We start from the raw sequence: 17770 nt of genomic DNA, 5'->3' as shown, positions 1-17770 counted from the left end.
TTTGAGGTTATTGCATTCATTAAAAAGCATTCAAAATCCTGTCCACATTCTGTAGCCACCATTTGAAAGATAAGTTGCTGGAGAACTAAAACTTCATACCTAGCCTTATGGTAACCTTTTGAAAAAGCAGGACACCAGAGCCAAATCAATAGAGAACATCAAATACACAAAATTGAATCACCTTGAGACAGCAGTAAAAGATTTTTGTACTTTTAGAAAATGTTTATACAAACTACATGCTGATCCCTACAAACTCCCAATCTACTCAAGATGATTCCCATACTAAGTCAATGTATGTGAAGGCAGCACCTTGTGCAAAATTATTCCACTTTTAGCACAGCACAAAAGGCTGAATGTTTTGGATTTAATCAGTATAAATACTTGCCTTGAACAGAGTACCATTATTCTTCATCCACAAAAGATTAGCACTCAATCATCTGATGAATTGAAGCCCAAAACATGCTAGCTTATAAGTTTGAGTTTCTTCCAGCAAAACTGCCATTATTCCATCACAGTACAAATATTTTTTCCCTGTTCTGCAAACATTTTAAACCTTAGTCTGCTCTCCAGACAGTTCTAGGTCTCTGATGCCCTACTTGACTCCTCACCAACCTCAACAGCTCTAAGAGAAGAGAATGAAAATTCCCAGTGTGATGACTTGAGCATTGGCTCATCTTTCCCCTTAGTAACAGCAGTAGCAGGTTGCCTAACAGGTAACCAATACTTTCTGCAAAGGGTTGTACTACAGGAAACATTTTATCAGCAAGGTATCATGCCTGCCTTTTCCCCAGGGAAAAATCAAATGATAAATACATTCACTTTGCAACAATATATCTTTCAATCCCCACAGTGGCAGCAGGAGGGATTATAATAAAAACTTGCCTAACCTTCCGCTCCACTCCACAAGCTACCAGCTGAGGTACCAGCCTTACACAGAGCTGGCACTAGGCTCTTCACTGCTCCGCCTGACTTCAGCTCCCATACACACACTGGTGTCTGGCTTATATTAGTTGGTATTTGAGTAGTTTGACTTGAATGCAGTAAAAAGTGATAGACAAGGTTGCAATGCCAAATCACCCATTCTGAATCACTAAACAAACACCACTGTGTTTATCCCACCCCACATCCCACCTGACAGAATGAAATATTTACTCAAGATTTGTCCTCAGGTTAACACTACTTCATGCTGCACTGCAGCTGCTCAACTGCAACATCCTCTTAACTGATTGAACTGAAGTTTATTTACACTCTATGGCAGTCTCTCAACTGAAGATAATGCTGAATACCCATCTATTTTCCATTCACACTCCTGCAAGAAACACAGTTTATGCAAGTAGCTACATGTTGGCTTTATTTCTTCAAAGCTGGTTTTGAAAAAACATCATGTGTTAGAAGAGTCTTTAAACTGTCACCAACAAAAGCCGTCACTTGCTTGTCCTTTTGCTTATCTGTTAAGCTTCTTTTTACACTTCGAAGCTGCAGTTGAAGGAAACAGCCTATCCAAGATTAAATTATCCATCCAATTTGCACTTCATTACAAAGGGAGAACAGAAACAGCAGATAACCTAAGCAAGGGGCAACCAAACAATTCTGTCATCATAAAAAAAGGGAATTGAACACGTGACAATTTACATTTTAGCATCAACTAACACCCAGACACTGTTACATTGATAGCCTTGAACTCTGGAGACAGAAGCAGGAGCCCAGATGGGCAGCTGTTAGAGCAGTTCTGTCCTTACCCATAGGCTGATGAGTGCTGTTTACCACAAAATATCCCACAACCACAACAGTTAATTTCTGGGGTTTGAACCCACTCAAATTCCACATCCCTCCACAAAAGAACAGCGTAACTAAGTGTAGTCTGCTGCACTAGGGAAGGCTACAGAGAGCTATAAACATTTACCAGCTGATACAGGCATTTCTCCAGCCTACAGTCTTGCTTTAAACCACAAGAGACTCACTCATAACTAAATTTTAAGTTCCCTAAAGTCTCAGAAGTCCAAGTTTAAGAAGTTATTTTTATTCCACACTCTCTTTCCACTGAGGATTACAAGTGAGTTGTTCAGTTTCAAGTAGAGCTTTAAAGGAAACTATCAGCTGCAAATAATGAAGTTAGCAATATTTTCAGTGTTACTTCCATCAAGATCTTCAGCTTCTTTATGAGCAATATGATGTAGATCCCATCTTTCACCACTTGATAAAGACTATAGTATACTACAGTATTTGGGAAGAACTCCACTGGCTATAAGACCGTTGACAACAATACAGGGTAAGATCTCTGGTGTGCAAATTTCAGTCCCAGATAAACACCACAAAAGCAGAACTAGACAGGAGATTGATACCACAAAAGAGCAAAACCCATGCAGAACATCACTTACAACTCTTCTCACTCTTTGGAACTGCATTTCCTAGTCCCTCACATAACTTTTCTGTTGTCCAAGGCACAAGCCTTTCTTTTAGAAGACATTTATGATGACTCTATCAGGAAATTAAGTACTGTTAGCAGTGACCAGGGAAGAAGCAGATGAAGAAGACTGCAAGGAGGTTCTTTAGAAGGATCCTATTTAAGTGCTTCATCTCTCTTTTCCCAGATTTTGTTCTATTGCCTCACAAGCCAAATCAGCATGATGAGGACTTCAAATGCATTTAAGAAGCCACACAGAAAGCTCAGCACATGACTGGGAGCATGAAGGCATCAAAAAAAATCAATACTGCAACTTAAGACTATCCTTTAAGCATCGACATAGTACACAGGCCAAACAGCTGAAGAACAGAAGAGCCACAGAGGAATTTTTAACTAATATGAAAACCTGCTTTAGTGTAACATAAAAGCAATCCAGACTGAATCTCTGAAGCCAGAGTTTGTCTCACAAAATAAATTTTCACAAATTAACTAGAAACTCCCAATGCTGTCTACCTAAAAATTAATGAACTGTAGAATTAAAGAACAGTCACAGATGCCAACTAGTGCCAGCTATGTAAGAGCAAATGAAGACACTATTCCTGTAAGTGATGTGCCAGTACATAGACATAATTAATCAAGACACAGTCTACCTGAAGATAAATTTGTTAAGTCCAGAGATTGAACATTACTTCCAACAGTTCAGTGTATGATGCCTCCTCTTTGGTTTCACCCAATAGCAGGTTGCATCCATAAACAGTGAAGTTTTAGATGATCTTTGTTTCCTCCTGGGTGAATGAAGTTCTCCAGCTATGCAACTCGGAAGAATTATGAAAATGAAGATGAGAGAACAATGGCAGAAAACCTCAAAGATGAAACAGTAAATGATACAGGAGAGAATGAAGACAAAGAACAAGGTAAGGGAGTGAAGGCAAACCAAAGAATGACCTCTTTTTTTTAAGCAGAATGAAGATGTGATCTTATCAAACCTATTCAAGACAAGGCATGACACAACATCTAATTAATTCAATAGTGAACACAAGTATGTACTGCAAATACTCAACTTTTAAGCCCCACTTTCCTGAAACTAGTTGGTGGACCTTGAATCCAAGTGCTTGCCATATAGTCACAAAAATAATTTGTTACACAAGCTACAAGTCTGAAACAGCCAAGGGTGCAAAATAGCCAAGGGTGCCATGTCGATGCAGTTTAGACACAGAAGTTGCAGAAGCTAGTATGTGGTTCATCTGCTACAGAGATGGGCTGAAAGACTCCCACATAAAAACCCACTTATATCATGATATTTACTGATGCACACATCTGCAGTGACTGGGCAGTGGAAGATCACCTCTCAAAACAAATGATTTCATAGGTGTTACATCAGTGAGCAGACCTCGATACTTCAGGTGTCACACGCTGCGTAGTTAAATAGAATTGAAAAGGCAATTCCTTACAGTAACAACAGATTTATGTTAGAACATACTGATTCCAAGTGCCACCCATCCCTACTACAATCTCAGAAAAGGCTGTTCTTAGAATGATACACTCAATTACTCTTTCCTTTTTCTTAAAAAAAAAGTACCAAACCCTCCCCTCCATTTGTGCCTATGCTGTTTGCTGTACAGCCCACTCCTGCATAACATCACACAGCTCTACCCCAGTTGAAGGATTACAAGAATTTGTTGATGGTGGCTCTGAAATGGAAGTGTTAAGAAAACCAAAGTATGAAACAGGCATCCTAACCTAATTTTAGGCAGTTGTGGAAAGCAGCACACTGCTGCTTCACACATTCAAAATTAGAACTGGTTTTCCATATTGCCAGTTTCCTCTCCTCTAAAGGTATTCTGCCTCCTTTTTTTTTTTCTCCTGTGCAAAGGCATCTCTAAAAGAGAAAAGGCTTGAGATCCATTCTAAGAAATTAATCTCCAAGAAATTTTACAAGTAACCAGAGCAATCAGTATGACCCAATCATATTGCTGCTATACATATCCCTTCAAACTACATATGCATGAAAGACATAAATAGCAACAGGAATACCAGGAACTGTATTTTAAAGAGAATGATGGGGTAGATGAGATCAATTTTGTCAGACCTTTATGTGGACCATGGTGTGCAGAGATAGAAGTATGACTAAAAGCACATTTGACTTCCAGATTTTCAACTGCAAGTTAATGAATATGCAGTCAAGGCATCTTTTGTAATTAGGCAAAATGTTGTTTGGGTATCAAACCTAGAACTCTGTCACTTAAAGCCATATAGATTTGTGTTATAGATATGTAAACCAGTACTTCAAAGAAAGAAAGAAAGCTGGTTGGGTTTTTTTTTTTCCAGATCTAAACTCTACAGCAGAATTACTGCAATGAATTCCTATTACTATTCAATTTCCATGCAAAACAACTCAGTTAAAGAGCATTTTAAAAAATACAAGGGGCAAATTCTGTTTCAATTCATAACCATGTACATAAACATCTAAACAATACATCCTGGAGCAAAGCATTTTTATGTTACCATGTAGTCTTAAGCTCCCATCTTTAGCCTCCAAAGTCTAACTTTTAGTTCTCTATTAAATAAAGAAATAAAAATGAAATAGCACCTTGTTCTGCCAAGAGCAGCCAAAGGACAGAACCCACTGAACAGGTTCAGAAGGATTTCACATTTGTCTGCAAATACACTGAATTAATATCCAAGCACAGTAACTTCCACTGTTGTGATAAGTGTTAAACTTATCTTCACTGCTAAGACTACAGGAATCTCTGACTGCCTTTTTTTCCATTGCTCTTATACTCAGCATGATCCTTAGTGTTTTGCAAAAACCAAGATAAGCAACATCTGAAGCCACATTTATTGCATGGTTAGAAGTTTAGAGACTGGGAGTATAAGGATGTGCTGAAATGTAGAGCTGAAGATACATATTTCATGCTTGTATCTAAGCTGAGAATTTCACTGTAATGTCCCAAGTAATAAATAATTAGATCATAGCTATCTGAACACAAAGTATTTCAGAATCCTCGAGGTCTCTTCCAACCTTAGTGATACTGTGATACTGTAATTCCTCCAAACAACCTCTACTCAAATATAGATTATGCAATAACCCATTTTTAATACAGTTTACTGGGTGTGATAAAACATGATATGGAACACACTGAGGGGTCTGAAACACAAGCCCTGTGAGGAGTGGCAGAGGGAGCTGGGGTTGTTTAGCCTGGAAAACAGAAGGCTCAGGGGAGACCTTATTGCTTTCTACAGCTACCTGAAGGGATGTTGCAGCCAGGTGGGGATTGGTCTCTTCTCCCAGGCAACCAGCAACAGAACAAGAGGACACAGTCTCAAGCTGTGCAGGGGGAAGTTTAGGCTTGATCTTAGAAAGAAGTTCTTCACAGAATGAGACTGCCCATTGGAATGGGCTGCCCAGTGAGGTGGTGGGGTTGACATCCCTGGAGCTGTTTAAGAAAAGACTGGATGAGAAACGCAGTGCCATGGTCTAGTTGATTAGATTGAGTTGGATGACCAGTTGGACTTGATGATCTTGGAGGTCTCTTCCAACCTGGTTGATTCTGTGATTCTGTAACATTGCTTTAAGAGTTACTGAGAAAAAGCACAGAGAAGCCAAAATATCAACTCAATGCTTTACTCACCTCCTGAGCAACCTTACACCAGGCTAAATAGACTAGAAAAATGCATGTTTCACTTAGAGCCCTAAGAACACGGCAAGCAACTGCATGATAAGTGACTCTTTGGAAGTAACATCATCAAGATTAGATGTTGCCTTGTCATCACAAACTCTTAGCACCAATAAATTTTGGTTGAAGACATGATAGTTCAAATTAAGTAACCCATGTGACAGTTCACATCTAAAGCAACTAGTGGGAAGTTTACATAATCAAAGACTTTCACTAATCAATGTTAAATTCACTGTTTTTCAATCAGGTACACTTGCCCATAATCTGAGCTCTTGTTGCTGGGCACTTTCAAGGCAGCAGAAAGGCAAGGAAGATGTAGAACTAAGCTTGAAAGAGTATCTCAAGAAAGCTGGTTACAAGTCTCAGTCTCCTACTGCAATCAGTCACCAAGTAGAAAATGACTCATGGATATCAAACAACATGCAAATGGATGAAAGAGTGCATTAAGCTAACAGTACACATTTCCATGAACAGGAAAGCCCTTTGAAAGACTTAAACTTTCAGGAAACAATCACCGAAGTCCCTGTAATCAGGATGTCAATGCAAACTTTGAAGGATTATACATTATAGAGAGAAGAAACTAAGATGATAAGCCTGAAGAGTCCATAGGTGATCCCCTAATCACTGATCTCCATCCCCCCCCCCAGAAGTCAGAAGTCACCTTTTCCTTGGAAAGGATTCACAAGTGAATTCACAGCATTTCCTTCCATTTTCTGTAACCTGGGGAGTTCTATCAATGACATAGAAGTAAACTTTAAGCTTAAGCTTCTTGCTAACTACCACGATCTTACTGAGATGATTATAAAGCTGATGAGCTGCTTAAATTGAAATTATCTTTTCATTTTTATACCTGCTGGCATTATTAGCTAGAAGTTTCAGCTGCATTTTGAAGTGGATGCTTTGTGGGTACATTTGCAGGTGTTACACAGTTGTGAAGCTTCATGATTAAGACAAAATACCTCAAATACACACTTCCAAGACCTTCCACATACCAGTCAAATACAAGACACATGGAAGAGAATGGTACCATTATTGATGAACTCTAAGCCAACTCAGTGTCATGATGAACAAAATTCAGTCCTGTAATGGTGTGAAGCAAGAAGAATTTAAACCACAACCAAAATTTCACCTTCACCCTGTCTCTTGAAGCCAGGCCAAGTAAAGCTACTGTTACAAAGCAATTTCAGGCTGTTGGAATGCAGAGAATCACACCATAAGAAGAAATGGCAACTTAACCAACACTGATTGCAGATGAACAAAGAAAAGTAGCAGCCTGCAGCCACTTCAGGAAAGGTAAGTTTTAAGCACAATCACAGACCAGCATGATTAGGCCTTACTGGGTCGAGAAAGGGAAACAGCACATTCTTTGTACTGACTCAAAAATAAGGGGCTGACTCATAAGTGTTTTCAGTACAAGCAGCAGCTTTAGCGTGTCCTATGCTAGGAAAAATCCTAAAAGCTCGTCCAGTTTTGTTAGGTATTTTCACTTTCCAAGTCCTGTCCTCTAAGTGTGGCTGAATTGGGCACTATACCATTCACTCGTACATGTGATCAGCTATCAACCACACACACATCACATCTCTCTCTGGGGATAAAAGAAAATATCCAGAGATGTGTTATGTCTGTTCCTTAAATGCTAGAATTTCACCAGGCTTCTTCATACATCTGAGAAGCAACAAAAAGAGACCTGGTGAGGAACTGCAGGAGCCCCCTGCAAACTGAGTGCAAGTGAAAAAAGCCAAACCCAAAGAACAGCCCAAACAAAAACACAAAACCACTGCCCCCACACAACCCTGAGTAGCAGACACTACTGTTGAGAATGTATACCACAGAACATCAGTACTTCTACAGAACTTAAGACATCCCCAGACAAGGGCAACCAAATATTGTCAGAACTTCAGAGCAGGGAGAAACGAGCCACATTTTTACATTTTTTCAAAACTGCTGCTGCTTCCTTCTCACATCAGCAGATCCTGGATTAAACTTGGGAGCACCAGTTTTGGCCCTGCCGCCTTTCTTGGTGAATGCCATCAAAATGGGAGCATACACAGACTGCAAGTTTCAAGAAGTGATAAATGTCAATGGTTTAGAAAACTAACATATGTTCTGCAGACTCAGACAACACAGACCAGGGAATGGATGCAACAGTTCATTACTTATTCTTCTGCAGTGGAAACTTTAATTGATATATTGGGAAAAGCATAGGATTCAGGGTGTTAGACAGCAGGAAGATACAGGAGCTCATCAGATCTGCAGAATTAAAAGGAAAAATTGATTTATGTGATAAAGCAATAGAAAGTCCAAGTCCTGGCTGTTGGCAAAACAACAGAACATAAATTTTATCCCTCTTCTCCCCTTAATCTCTGAGAAAGGGAAAAAAATAACTTGCAGAAATAATCTTCCTCTCTCCAGAAGAGCAAACTAAAACCTGGACTTCTTAATCCTACACTTTAGGATTTACAGATGATATGCCATCAGGTATTTCTTTACTGTCTACTTCCTCCAGGTGCAGAGCAAGATTTACACTAAATCTGAGCCAGCAGGTGGCATGAACATCTCCTATCCCCTAAGCAAACAGTGTTAGTCAAGTGCTGGATACAGGCAAGCTTACAGGCCCTGTTTAAGCCCCATAGTTAAACAAGCAGAGTAGTTTTCAATGACAATTTGTACAATGGCACAGAAAATTAGCTAGTGGTGAATGAAGCGTTTCACTATTCACTCTGACAAAATAAGACAGGACTGCCTTCTCCTGCCTGCCCAATGGTTGGCTGCATTTCCCATCTCTCCTATTTGCCCAACTTCATCATGTATTGCACATGGAGGAAGTCACATCAGAACCTTATCCTACCATGCAACAAGGCACTTGAAAGGCAATGGAGACAGAAGGATCACATTTTAAATTTGTACAATAGCCCTTCACAGTAACAGAAGTGGGGGTATGTCCCTCTTTACATAATGCCTTGCTGCATGAGAAATTGATTGGGGATGTGGATTCCTATTTTCTGCTGATATTCAAAACTCCCTGTGCACCTGCTGACAGGTACTCAAGACTGCCATTAGCACAGGCAGAAAAAAATGCTTCCTTACCTCAAATGTAGGAAAATAAAGCCCACTGAACACTGAGGTGTCTGTGTTCTTGTATTGTAAATTGGACATCCTATTTACCAGGAAATCAGACCTCCAATATCACTATCACTGACTTCATATTGAAGTTCACAAGAATAAAATGCAAAGTCAGCCATTTCAATAATGGAAACAACACTAGAAATAAATTTTAAAAACCAAACCAAACCAAAAACCATCACACACACAACCCTAAAAAAAATTTCAACACAGCAAGAAGGGGACATTTTTGCTTTTTGTCCACTTTGAAATTCAAGTAATTCAGAACATGACTTGAGAAGGCTAAAAAGAGCCCAGTGGACAAGTTTTTAAGAGTCTTTAAAACTTACTCTTCTTAGTACTGTACAGAAGTAGCACCTTCATTGTCCTGGAGGGGAAAGCAGAAATTAAGATCCAAAATGGACTGGGATGTATTTTCTTCTGGGTATATGATGACAGCAGTATTAGGATGTGCACTGAACACATCACCTGCCTTTTCTGGAGCTATTAAGTAAAGCCTAATACAAAATTTAACTTCTGTTTATTAAGAATTGGTAGTCTTGAGATACTGGTCCCCTTTGCATTAGGAGTGTTTGTAAGATTATTCCTACACACAACTGAGTGAGTGAGTGAGTGGAGACAGCTCTCAGCAACCACCATTTCCATACCAGAAATCCCAACGTTTTCACCTAAATACATGCCGGAAATAAGACAGGTCTGATTTAACCATACCCTTCCTTTCTCTTTGCTTTCCCTTTGGTGGCGTTTTTATTTCTGGCACAGTGGAAAAACTTATTGTAGTAATATCAGGGCCTGCCAGACACAGAAGGAAGTTTATGAAAAATGTTAATGTTCTACAAGTTTGTATTTTGCTGCTAGGCAAAGCAAAAAATAAAGATACCAAGAAAAGCTACTATCTAAACAGCACTATCATTCACTTACCACCAAAGCTGGTCAGTCTAGAATAACATTTAAATATTGGGCATTCATATAACACCTGTTTTCCAGTAAGGCTTCTGTTTCTTACAGGTAGCCAGTTACTGAATTATTTCTAGAGTTTGCTTACCACTTCATTTCCTGAGACATGTCAAAAAGAGACTCCCATTCAAGTATTTACTTGTCACCAGCCAAACAGTATAGACCTTATGTCTAGAAGCTCAATTCTTTTTGTCCAGGCACTCCAAAGAACTCGACTTCCAGATTTTAAGTTTCACCTTCTGGATTCATACATAACAAGCACCTCTGAAGAAAGTCCAAGAACTTATGAATGAAGAGAAAGGACTTCATAAGAGAATCTGCACAAGAGAATCTGGGAGTAATAGCACAAGCTTCTGTAGACAAACTGCTCCAAACTGCTCCAGAGGTTGAGGCTGAACATTAAGAAGTATTTCTTCACTGAAAGGGTTATCACACATTGGAATGGTCTGCCCAAGGGGGTGGTGGAGTTGCCATCCCTGGGGGTATCTGAGCACCATGTGGACCTGGTGCTTAGGGACATGGTTTAGTGTTGACCCTTCAGTGTTGCCTTGAGGGTTGGAGTGGATGACCTTTGAGGTCTCTTCCAACCAGATATATTCTGTGATATCACTTTTCCACAGTTTTTCTGTGAAGACTCACCCTGGGGGCCTGTTCTTCAGATGCATGCTTCCACTGAAGCCACCACGCAAAGCAGCAGACAGTTTGCTGCTACGGATGACCTCTACTGCCAACAGCTGCTGTCTGATCTACTTCATGAGAGAAGGATCTTCAGTGCACACACACAAAAAACCCTCAGGAAAATGAGGAGATGCTTTTGGACAACGTGTATTCAGTAAGATATGATCTCTTCCAGGTGTAAGGGACACATAAACCCCTAGAAGTACAGAAGCCAAGGCTCTGTCATCCTGCTAATCAGGGTAAACAATATAATTCTGCTGGTATAACTTCAGACCTACAGAAGAACTGATGCTAACTAGCAGTGTGACTTAAGTTGTAATGCCTTCTGGCCTGCTTTGAGACATAGTAATTCACAGTAAAAGTGAGTACGGTTTGCAGATCAGATGTTAGTACTTGACTTCAAAAACCAGTCTGAGAACTTTGCATTTCAAGTCAGAACTCACAAATTTAAAACTTACTTCCATGACATTATCCAAAACCCGGGTTTCCAAAGAGGTCTTCTGCTTCAAAAACTCAACCAACAAGCTAGGCTCAAGACAAAATTAATGGTCCCTAGTATTTCCTTTAAGAAAGTCTTGACAATAGTGCTATTATAGGAAGCTATTAAACAGTTGCTCTTAATGTAAAAGGGAGTGATAAAAAACACATAACCACACCTGCAGTTTAAATTCGGGGGTAAAGGTGCACTGCATTTTCTGCATATCAATCATTTTAAACAACCCTGGCCAAATGTCACTTCTTTCTCGTGTATTTGCATAGTCTTTATATGTTTACAAAACAATCACCAAGAGGTATTTTCACCTATGAATAGTAGATTGTTTATAAGATACATAGGATCACTGACGTCTTATGGCCTCCCAAGAACCTCTTGTTACAGGAAGGCAATGTAAAAAACGACCCTCCAACCTCACAGTTTGATAAGGCTTAAGTAATTTTGTGATATATAACTGTTCCTCTGCCCAAAAGGGTATTTAAGAACCATTAAACTTCACCCCATTCATCGCATTGAAGGAGCAATCAGTACTAATAACTGTACTTCAGGACTGTAATAGCCTGGCTTGAAACCTATTATTCTGAAAAAGAGTATGTATTGAAAAATAAGGTTACCTAGGCAATGTAAGACAAGTCAACAGGAAAAAAAAGATCTCTGGGTCTGTTTTGGACAGACACTAGAATGAATGCAAACATTTGTCGCTCAGATCCTTTTTTCCCCAGCACCAGGGAATGCTGGAGGCCCAACGTGACTCCCAACCCAGTCAAAAGGATGTGCCCATGTGCTCGCCCTCCTCTCAGCTCCATCATTTTCTTTCTCACTCAGGACTACTTTTGTAAGGGCACCACTGTAAAATGGGTGGCCGGACAGCCGCTGGCCACCGCTCCCTCCTTCCACACGTTGAGGTCGAGGGCAGGCGGAGAGCGCGGGGCCCTGCCCTCCCCGCTCCCTCCACCCCCTGCTAGAAGGGTCAAGGAGAAGGAGCTACTGCCTCCGTTCCGCGGGGAGGACAAGCAGGCTGGAACCACTTGCCCCCAGGCAGTCCCACGGCTTCGGGCCTCCCAGGGCGAGGGTGGGGAGGCTGCTGCCGTCGTGCCCGTTGGCTTTTGCCTAAGCCGCTGCCCGCCGCGGGGTGAGCCCTCGAGGGTCTCGGCGGGGACCGCTCCCCCGAGGGCAGGAGAGGCGCAGGGCGGCGCAGGCAGGCAGCTGCGGGCAAGCTCGCTGCCCTCATGGCTGCTTGGGGGTCGGGCCGGTTCCCTCGTGAGATCTCACCTTTTAGAGAGGTCCATGAGGACCCCAGAAAAAAGCTTCTCTCCCAGCCGGAACGAGACCACCAGGGCGTCCTCGATGATGTGATCCAGGGTGACCCGCACCTCGGAGCCAGGCAACAGCGAAGCCTCTGCCTCCTCTCCGACCGGAGGCACGGGCACCGGGGACTTGGGCTCGACAGCGGCGGCATCACCAGCATCCGGCTCCTCCTCCTCCGGCCGGGACGGCTCCTCCCCGGGCTCCGGCTCCGCGGAGCCCCCAGTAGCCGGCGGGCAGGGCTGCGGCTCCTCCTCGGGAAGTTCAGGGTGCCCAGCAGGCGGCGGGCAGGGCTGCGGCTCCTCCTCAGACTCCGGGCTAGGCGCTCGCCGGTGCTCGGCCTCGGGCGAGTCCACCTCCGGGGTGGAGGACGGTAGCTTCTCCGTCCTCTCAGCTTCCGGCTCCTGCGTCCCGGCCGGGCTCCGGGCGAGCTGCACAGGCGGCGGCTCCTCGGCCTCGCCGGGAGCAACCTTTCCCCCATCGGCCTCCTCCCCGTCAGGCACTACTGACTCCACGGCCTCGGTGACGGCAGGGAGAGGGTCCGCGCCAGCCTCGCTGCCCGGGATAGGCTCCATCTCGGGATCAGCTTCTCCTGCCCCCCCATCGCCCGGCACCGCTGCAGTAGCTGCCGCCTCCGCAGCCATGGCCGCCATTTTCTCTGCTGCTTCACCGCCGCCTCCCTCCAGCAGCGGGATCGATAACCACGGCCTTCCCCGCCCGCCTGGGAGGGAGAGCCCGCCCCCTAGGCTCGCATCTGGCAGTCTATTGGTGAGCGAGATACAACTTTCTACTTCTACTGGAGAGCAGAGTAGTCCGTCAAGCTCAGCGGAAACTTCTTGTTGGCCGGCAGGGACTTCATTCAATGCAGAGTCGGGAAGAGGAAGAAGGGGTGTGGTTTAGTGCTTTACAGGCCGTTACAGATCAAAGGGGCTGGGCCTCTGAGGCAGCCCCTCTATCTCATTGGTGGAAGGAGGAGCCGCTCCAGTGGGAGGCTAGTAATTGGCGGTGCCAAACGTCCGTCAGGGGGACGCGGGGCCGGAGCCGTGCGGTGGCCGGCATGTGCGCCGCGGGCGGCCGGGAGAGGGCGCGAGGGAAGATGGCGAGGGCGGCTCCAGTGGGGAGGGTCGGTGGTCCCTGGAGCGGCACCTCCGGCTTGGCCGGCCGCCCTGTAGGGGAAGCTGCGTGTGTGAAGGAAGGGGCGCGCTGTCGGTCTGTGGTGCTGCCTGCCCCTTTCTGGGGGTGAGCGGGGTCCTAAGGGGTGGGTCACGGGGCAAAGACCTGAGGGTTGCAGAGGGCATGGTGTCTTTTGTGTAGTAAATCAACACTAAAAGATTAAGTAGCATAAATTAGGTACATCTAATAAAGATGAAAAGAGTAGTGGGGAAAAGGGGAGAAAAAGAGTTAACGTTTTCCCTTAAGATCTTCTGAATCGGCGATTAATTTATATTCATTTCTTTTCCTGTGGCATCAGTGGTTGCTACCTTGTGGGCATTTTGTCGTCCCTCCTCCCTCTCCCCACCCCCCCCCACACCCCCCCAGCTAGGAAATCTCCTATTTCCTAAACAAAAAAAAACAATGACAAAGTTTTAGTCTCTTATATGAGTGATTTTTACATTTTAGGGAGCCTAGCTAGTCCTTGTGGAAAGGAGGGATTTGCTGGAAGGAAGGATGGTTTAAACAGCAAAGTAAGAGCGGCTCCTGAACGACAAATGAGATCTTACGGCGTGGATGGTTTTATTCTCCCCAGTGCTGTTATGAGGTATATGTTGTTCAGCAACAGGTGAAATTGTCTCAAAATATAACGAGCTAGCTCTATAACATTTTCTTTGAAAATAAAGTATTCCTTTTCTTTCATGCTAGTGACTTTTACTGGCAGACTTCAAAGCTGCTACTAGCCCTATGCTTACAATAGAAACGGAGCAAAACCCCGGGCTGTCAGGTGAAAAACCTAATACGTGTGGAAAAACTAAAAATAACACTGTGAGAGATGAGATTAAAAAAAAATCCTTGTCCAGATTTGAGGCATGCTACTACATTCACTTTTAACTGGAGGAAAAGTGAGTTATGTGTAGCTAATAAGTAGTAGTGATGCGAGGAATATATTAAATTTTTTTTTGACCGTAATGAAGGAGGACATGGAATAGCCTGTGACAGCTATGTATAGCTGTATACATGTAAAACATGACCTTGCAAGCTTCTGGGGTTTTTGTGAGTAATAAAGGCATGATTAACCTGTTCTGTTGTCCTGATCATAGTGGCTTGGCTATTAGTGAGTAATAGAGGTATGATTAACCGTCCTGATCGTAGTGTAACAGGCATGAAGATTTTCTTTTGTATCTGATAATGGTTTACTTTGCAAAGTGAACACACTGTTTGCATTATTGGCATTGTGAAGTGTGTAAGGAGCATGTGGGAACATCAGGAAGAACAGCTAGACACGTTTCTGGGGACATGCTTTAGAAATGCGGTTAAAATGATTTGCTAAAGATAAAACTGCTTAATACGTTTTTGTATGTATTGCCACCATACCTGGTAATGTGGGTGAGTAGAATGTGCTTATTTGGGCAAGGAGTAGCAGCTACTCAATTACAAACTTATTTATTTTTTTCCAGCCATGCTTGCAGCTTCATCAGCCTGTATCACAGAGAAACACCAGATGGACTCAGCATATGATCTGTGGCTTAAAAGAAATCAGATTTGGTAAGCGTTTCCAAAACTAACCTACCATTAATATTGCTTCCTAAATCATTTTGCAATGATTTTGTTAGACTGTATTTGTAAAAGATCTGTATTCCATATCCTGAGGCATTAATGCTTTCAAAGGTGACAACTGTCTAGGTGCCCCTAAGGCTGAATATGTTCTTTGCCTGAATTCTAGAGAGTAAGTGAGAAGATTTGCTACTGAGTTACCTTCATTTCAAAGCTATCTCTGTGCAAGTATTTCAGCCTTAATTCAGATCTGAGATTTCAGGGAATTTGTATATTCTCCAAGGAGAATGTGATAGTGGCTGTAGAAGGTTCACAGAAGTTGCAAACTGTTTGTGAAGAATTCTCATTTTGAAGAAGCTTGTTGTACCAGAAAAAAAATAAATCACAGGAGCAGAAGGACAGCTCTGTTGCTCTTCCCTCTTGGTATTTTTGGCCTGTGTAATTATGGCAAGACATGATGTCTATAAAACCGAGGTTTGTTTCCCAAAAACTTTTTGCCTTATTCAAATGAGTCCTAGGACAGATTAAGCAAACATATTAGTGAAGATAGCTCATATGTAACACCAGAACTGTTTTTACATTGCTCTCCTACACAAAGAGCTTCATTGTGCTTGGAGGTACTCCAACTCTAATTCAACAGTAGACCAAACCATACTCTGCATGCAGACGACTGTTCTGCACATTAGAGGTACAATCATCTCTTCAAATGCTTTTTTTTTTTCTCATTACTGTCTCACACTAGTAGTATTCTATTTATTCATCCCAAGACTAATACTGTGAAGAAAAGGCATCACATTTACTGCAAAGGCTGCAGGGTACATGGACGTGTATTGTCATACGTTTTTGTTTGTTTGTTTTAACTTTTTCACTTGGGAGCTCTGTTTCAAAAGCTTGCAGACAATTGCACTCTGCAGCGTGCAAAAGCAAAGTTGCCATACAGCTTTCATGCGGGGAAGGCCAGAACTGTCATATAAAACAGCATGGCTTATGTAGATACTTTGTGTCGTTGGTGATTTTAATTGTGCTAGCCAGTCAGTTCAGTCAGCCACAGTTCATTTCTCTGGTGCTGCTCTGCCTTCTGGGCGGCAGTAAATTCTGAGCCTACAAGACGTTACCAATTAATACAAAGAGACTACTCAGCCCTTGTGCTGATGGGACATTAAGGTCCAATAGCTCAGCTCAGCAGGTTTTTTGTTATGTTAAATTCGGACTTACACAGAGAATGGGCATAAAATGGAAGATTTCCTCTTGCAGACTTCAGCTAAGTTAATGCTTACCGAATCTGCCTTGTTTTTTAGCAGGTGTTGCTTATGACAGACAGTTGCCATTAAAATGTTAACTGTCATCTTTTACATCCACTGGAGTCCCCAGCAATCCTTATGCTAAGCACAGAAAACAAATCTGGTGTATGACTTGTTAACATTCTGAATTGTTTCATTGCGATAACAGAGAAGATTATGTGTTTGACCCAAGCAGTTTGAAGTTCTAGGAGGTCTTAAAACAGAATGTAAACAGCCCTTTTGCAGTATCATTTGCATGTTGAAAGGTGCTATATGTGCTTTTAAAAAGAGGTAAATATGGACATTTACATACCACTCTCATGGCCAACAGAAATATGATACCATAAAGTAACCCTTAAATGAAAGTATACTAACAGTGGTCATGCAGATGCAGGATGAAACTTCTGAAGTTTAACAAAAAAGCCCTCACTATCTATTTTTTTCCCCCCATCCCAGATTAATTTGATCACCACTTAATTTCCATTTATTTTATATGTAGCCTTTAATCTCTTTAGAATAGGGTTTGCCTTTCTGTGGCTGGTTTGCATGGAGACTGGCATAGCTGAGGCCTTGTTTCTATCCTGAAACCTTCAGAGACTGACAAAATGAAGTTGATGAAACAAATTGCACACTGCCACACTTTCTCTAGATTAAAATGAAACTTCACGTGTTCAGCAAGTGGTGGAAAAGACAGAAGTAGAAAGAAACTGAATTTGAGAGAGGAGCTGATACAATTGGAGGGAACAAAATGGTGAATTTGAAGGCAGGGATAACACAGAGCTCTATGAAGATGTGTTAACAGCATGTTGGATGAGTGAGTAGCTGAAATAGTTGTAAGTTTGGGTTGTGTGAGTGAACGGATGTCATGCACGATGCCTGTGACAAGTAGAAATGATTCATGGGTGTATAGGGGTGACAGCTGGAACACAGGAAGGATCAGGGCTGGCATCTTGATTGTTTGCTCTTGTCATGACCAAAATGTGTTACTGCACTAACTGGACAGAAAGCCTTCAAGTCTGTGGATAGTCACAGCATGTGTGCGTGTTCAATAAGTGCCTTGGGTTAGAGTATGTGGTTTAAGATGGGGCCTGGTGGTAACATCATTCTCTGGGCATCAAGTTCTGTAAAAATGCATGAAGGAGCC

General features: G+C 42.4%; 2 protein-coding genes across 10 annotated transcripts in view; one reads left to right on the top strand and one right to left on the bottom strand.

The window, feature by feature from the left end:
• PWWP2A (PWWP domain containing 2A) overlaps window positions 1–13290 on the bottom strand; it is a 40253-nt gene extending 26963 nt beyond the window's left edge. For all 8 annotated transcript variants that reach the window (XM_068159687.1, XM_068159666.1, XM_068159706.1 and 5 more), the window contains exon 1: window positions 12605–13290. In XM_068159687.1, coding sequence (XP_068015788.1) covers window positions 12605–13290 — 686 coding nt within the window. The remainder of the gene's footprint in view (window positions 1–12604) is intronic.
• Window positions 13280–17770, top strand: part of FABP6 (fatty acid binding protein 6) — a 38875-nt gene continuing 34384 nt past the window's right edge. Inside the window, exons 1-3 of one of the 2 annotated variants that reach the window (XM_068159732.1) lie at window positions 13351–13405; window positions 14258–14396; window positions 15250–15337. In XM_068159732.1, coding sequence (XP_068015833.1) covers window positions 15307–15337 — 31 coding nt within the window. In that variant the 5' untranslated portion in view covers window positions 13351–13405; window positions 14258–14396; window positions 15250–15306. Of the gene's footprint in view, window positions 13406–14257; window positions 14397–15249; window positions 15338–17770 lie in introns of both variants that reach the window. The other variant, XM_068159721.1, reaches the window with a different exon arrangement.

Source organism: Melanerpes formicivorus, unplaced genomic scaffold, assembly GCF_026170545.1.
Source record: "Melanerpes formicivorus ecotype bairdi unplaced genomic scaffold, bMelFor1.0.p_v2 SCAF_2, whole genome shotgun sequence".
Classification (NCBI taxonomy): domain Eukaryota; kingdom Metazoa; phylum Chordata; class Aves; order Piciformes; family Picidae; genus Melanerpes; species Melanerpes formicivorus.
The sequence above is the reverse complement of the archived record's forward strand: the minus strand, read 5'-3'. Positions and strand labels throughout refer to the sequence as shown.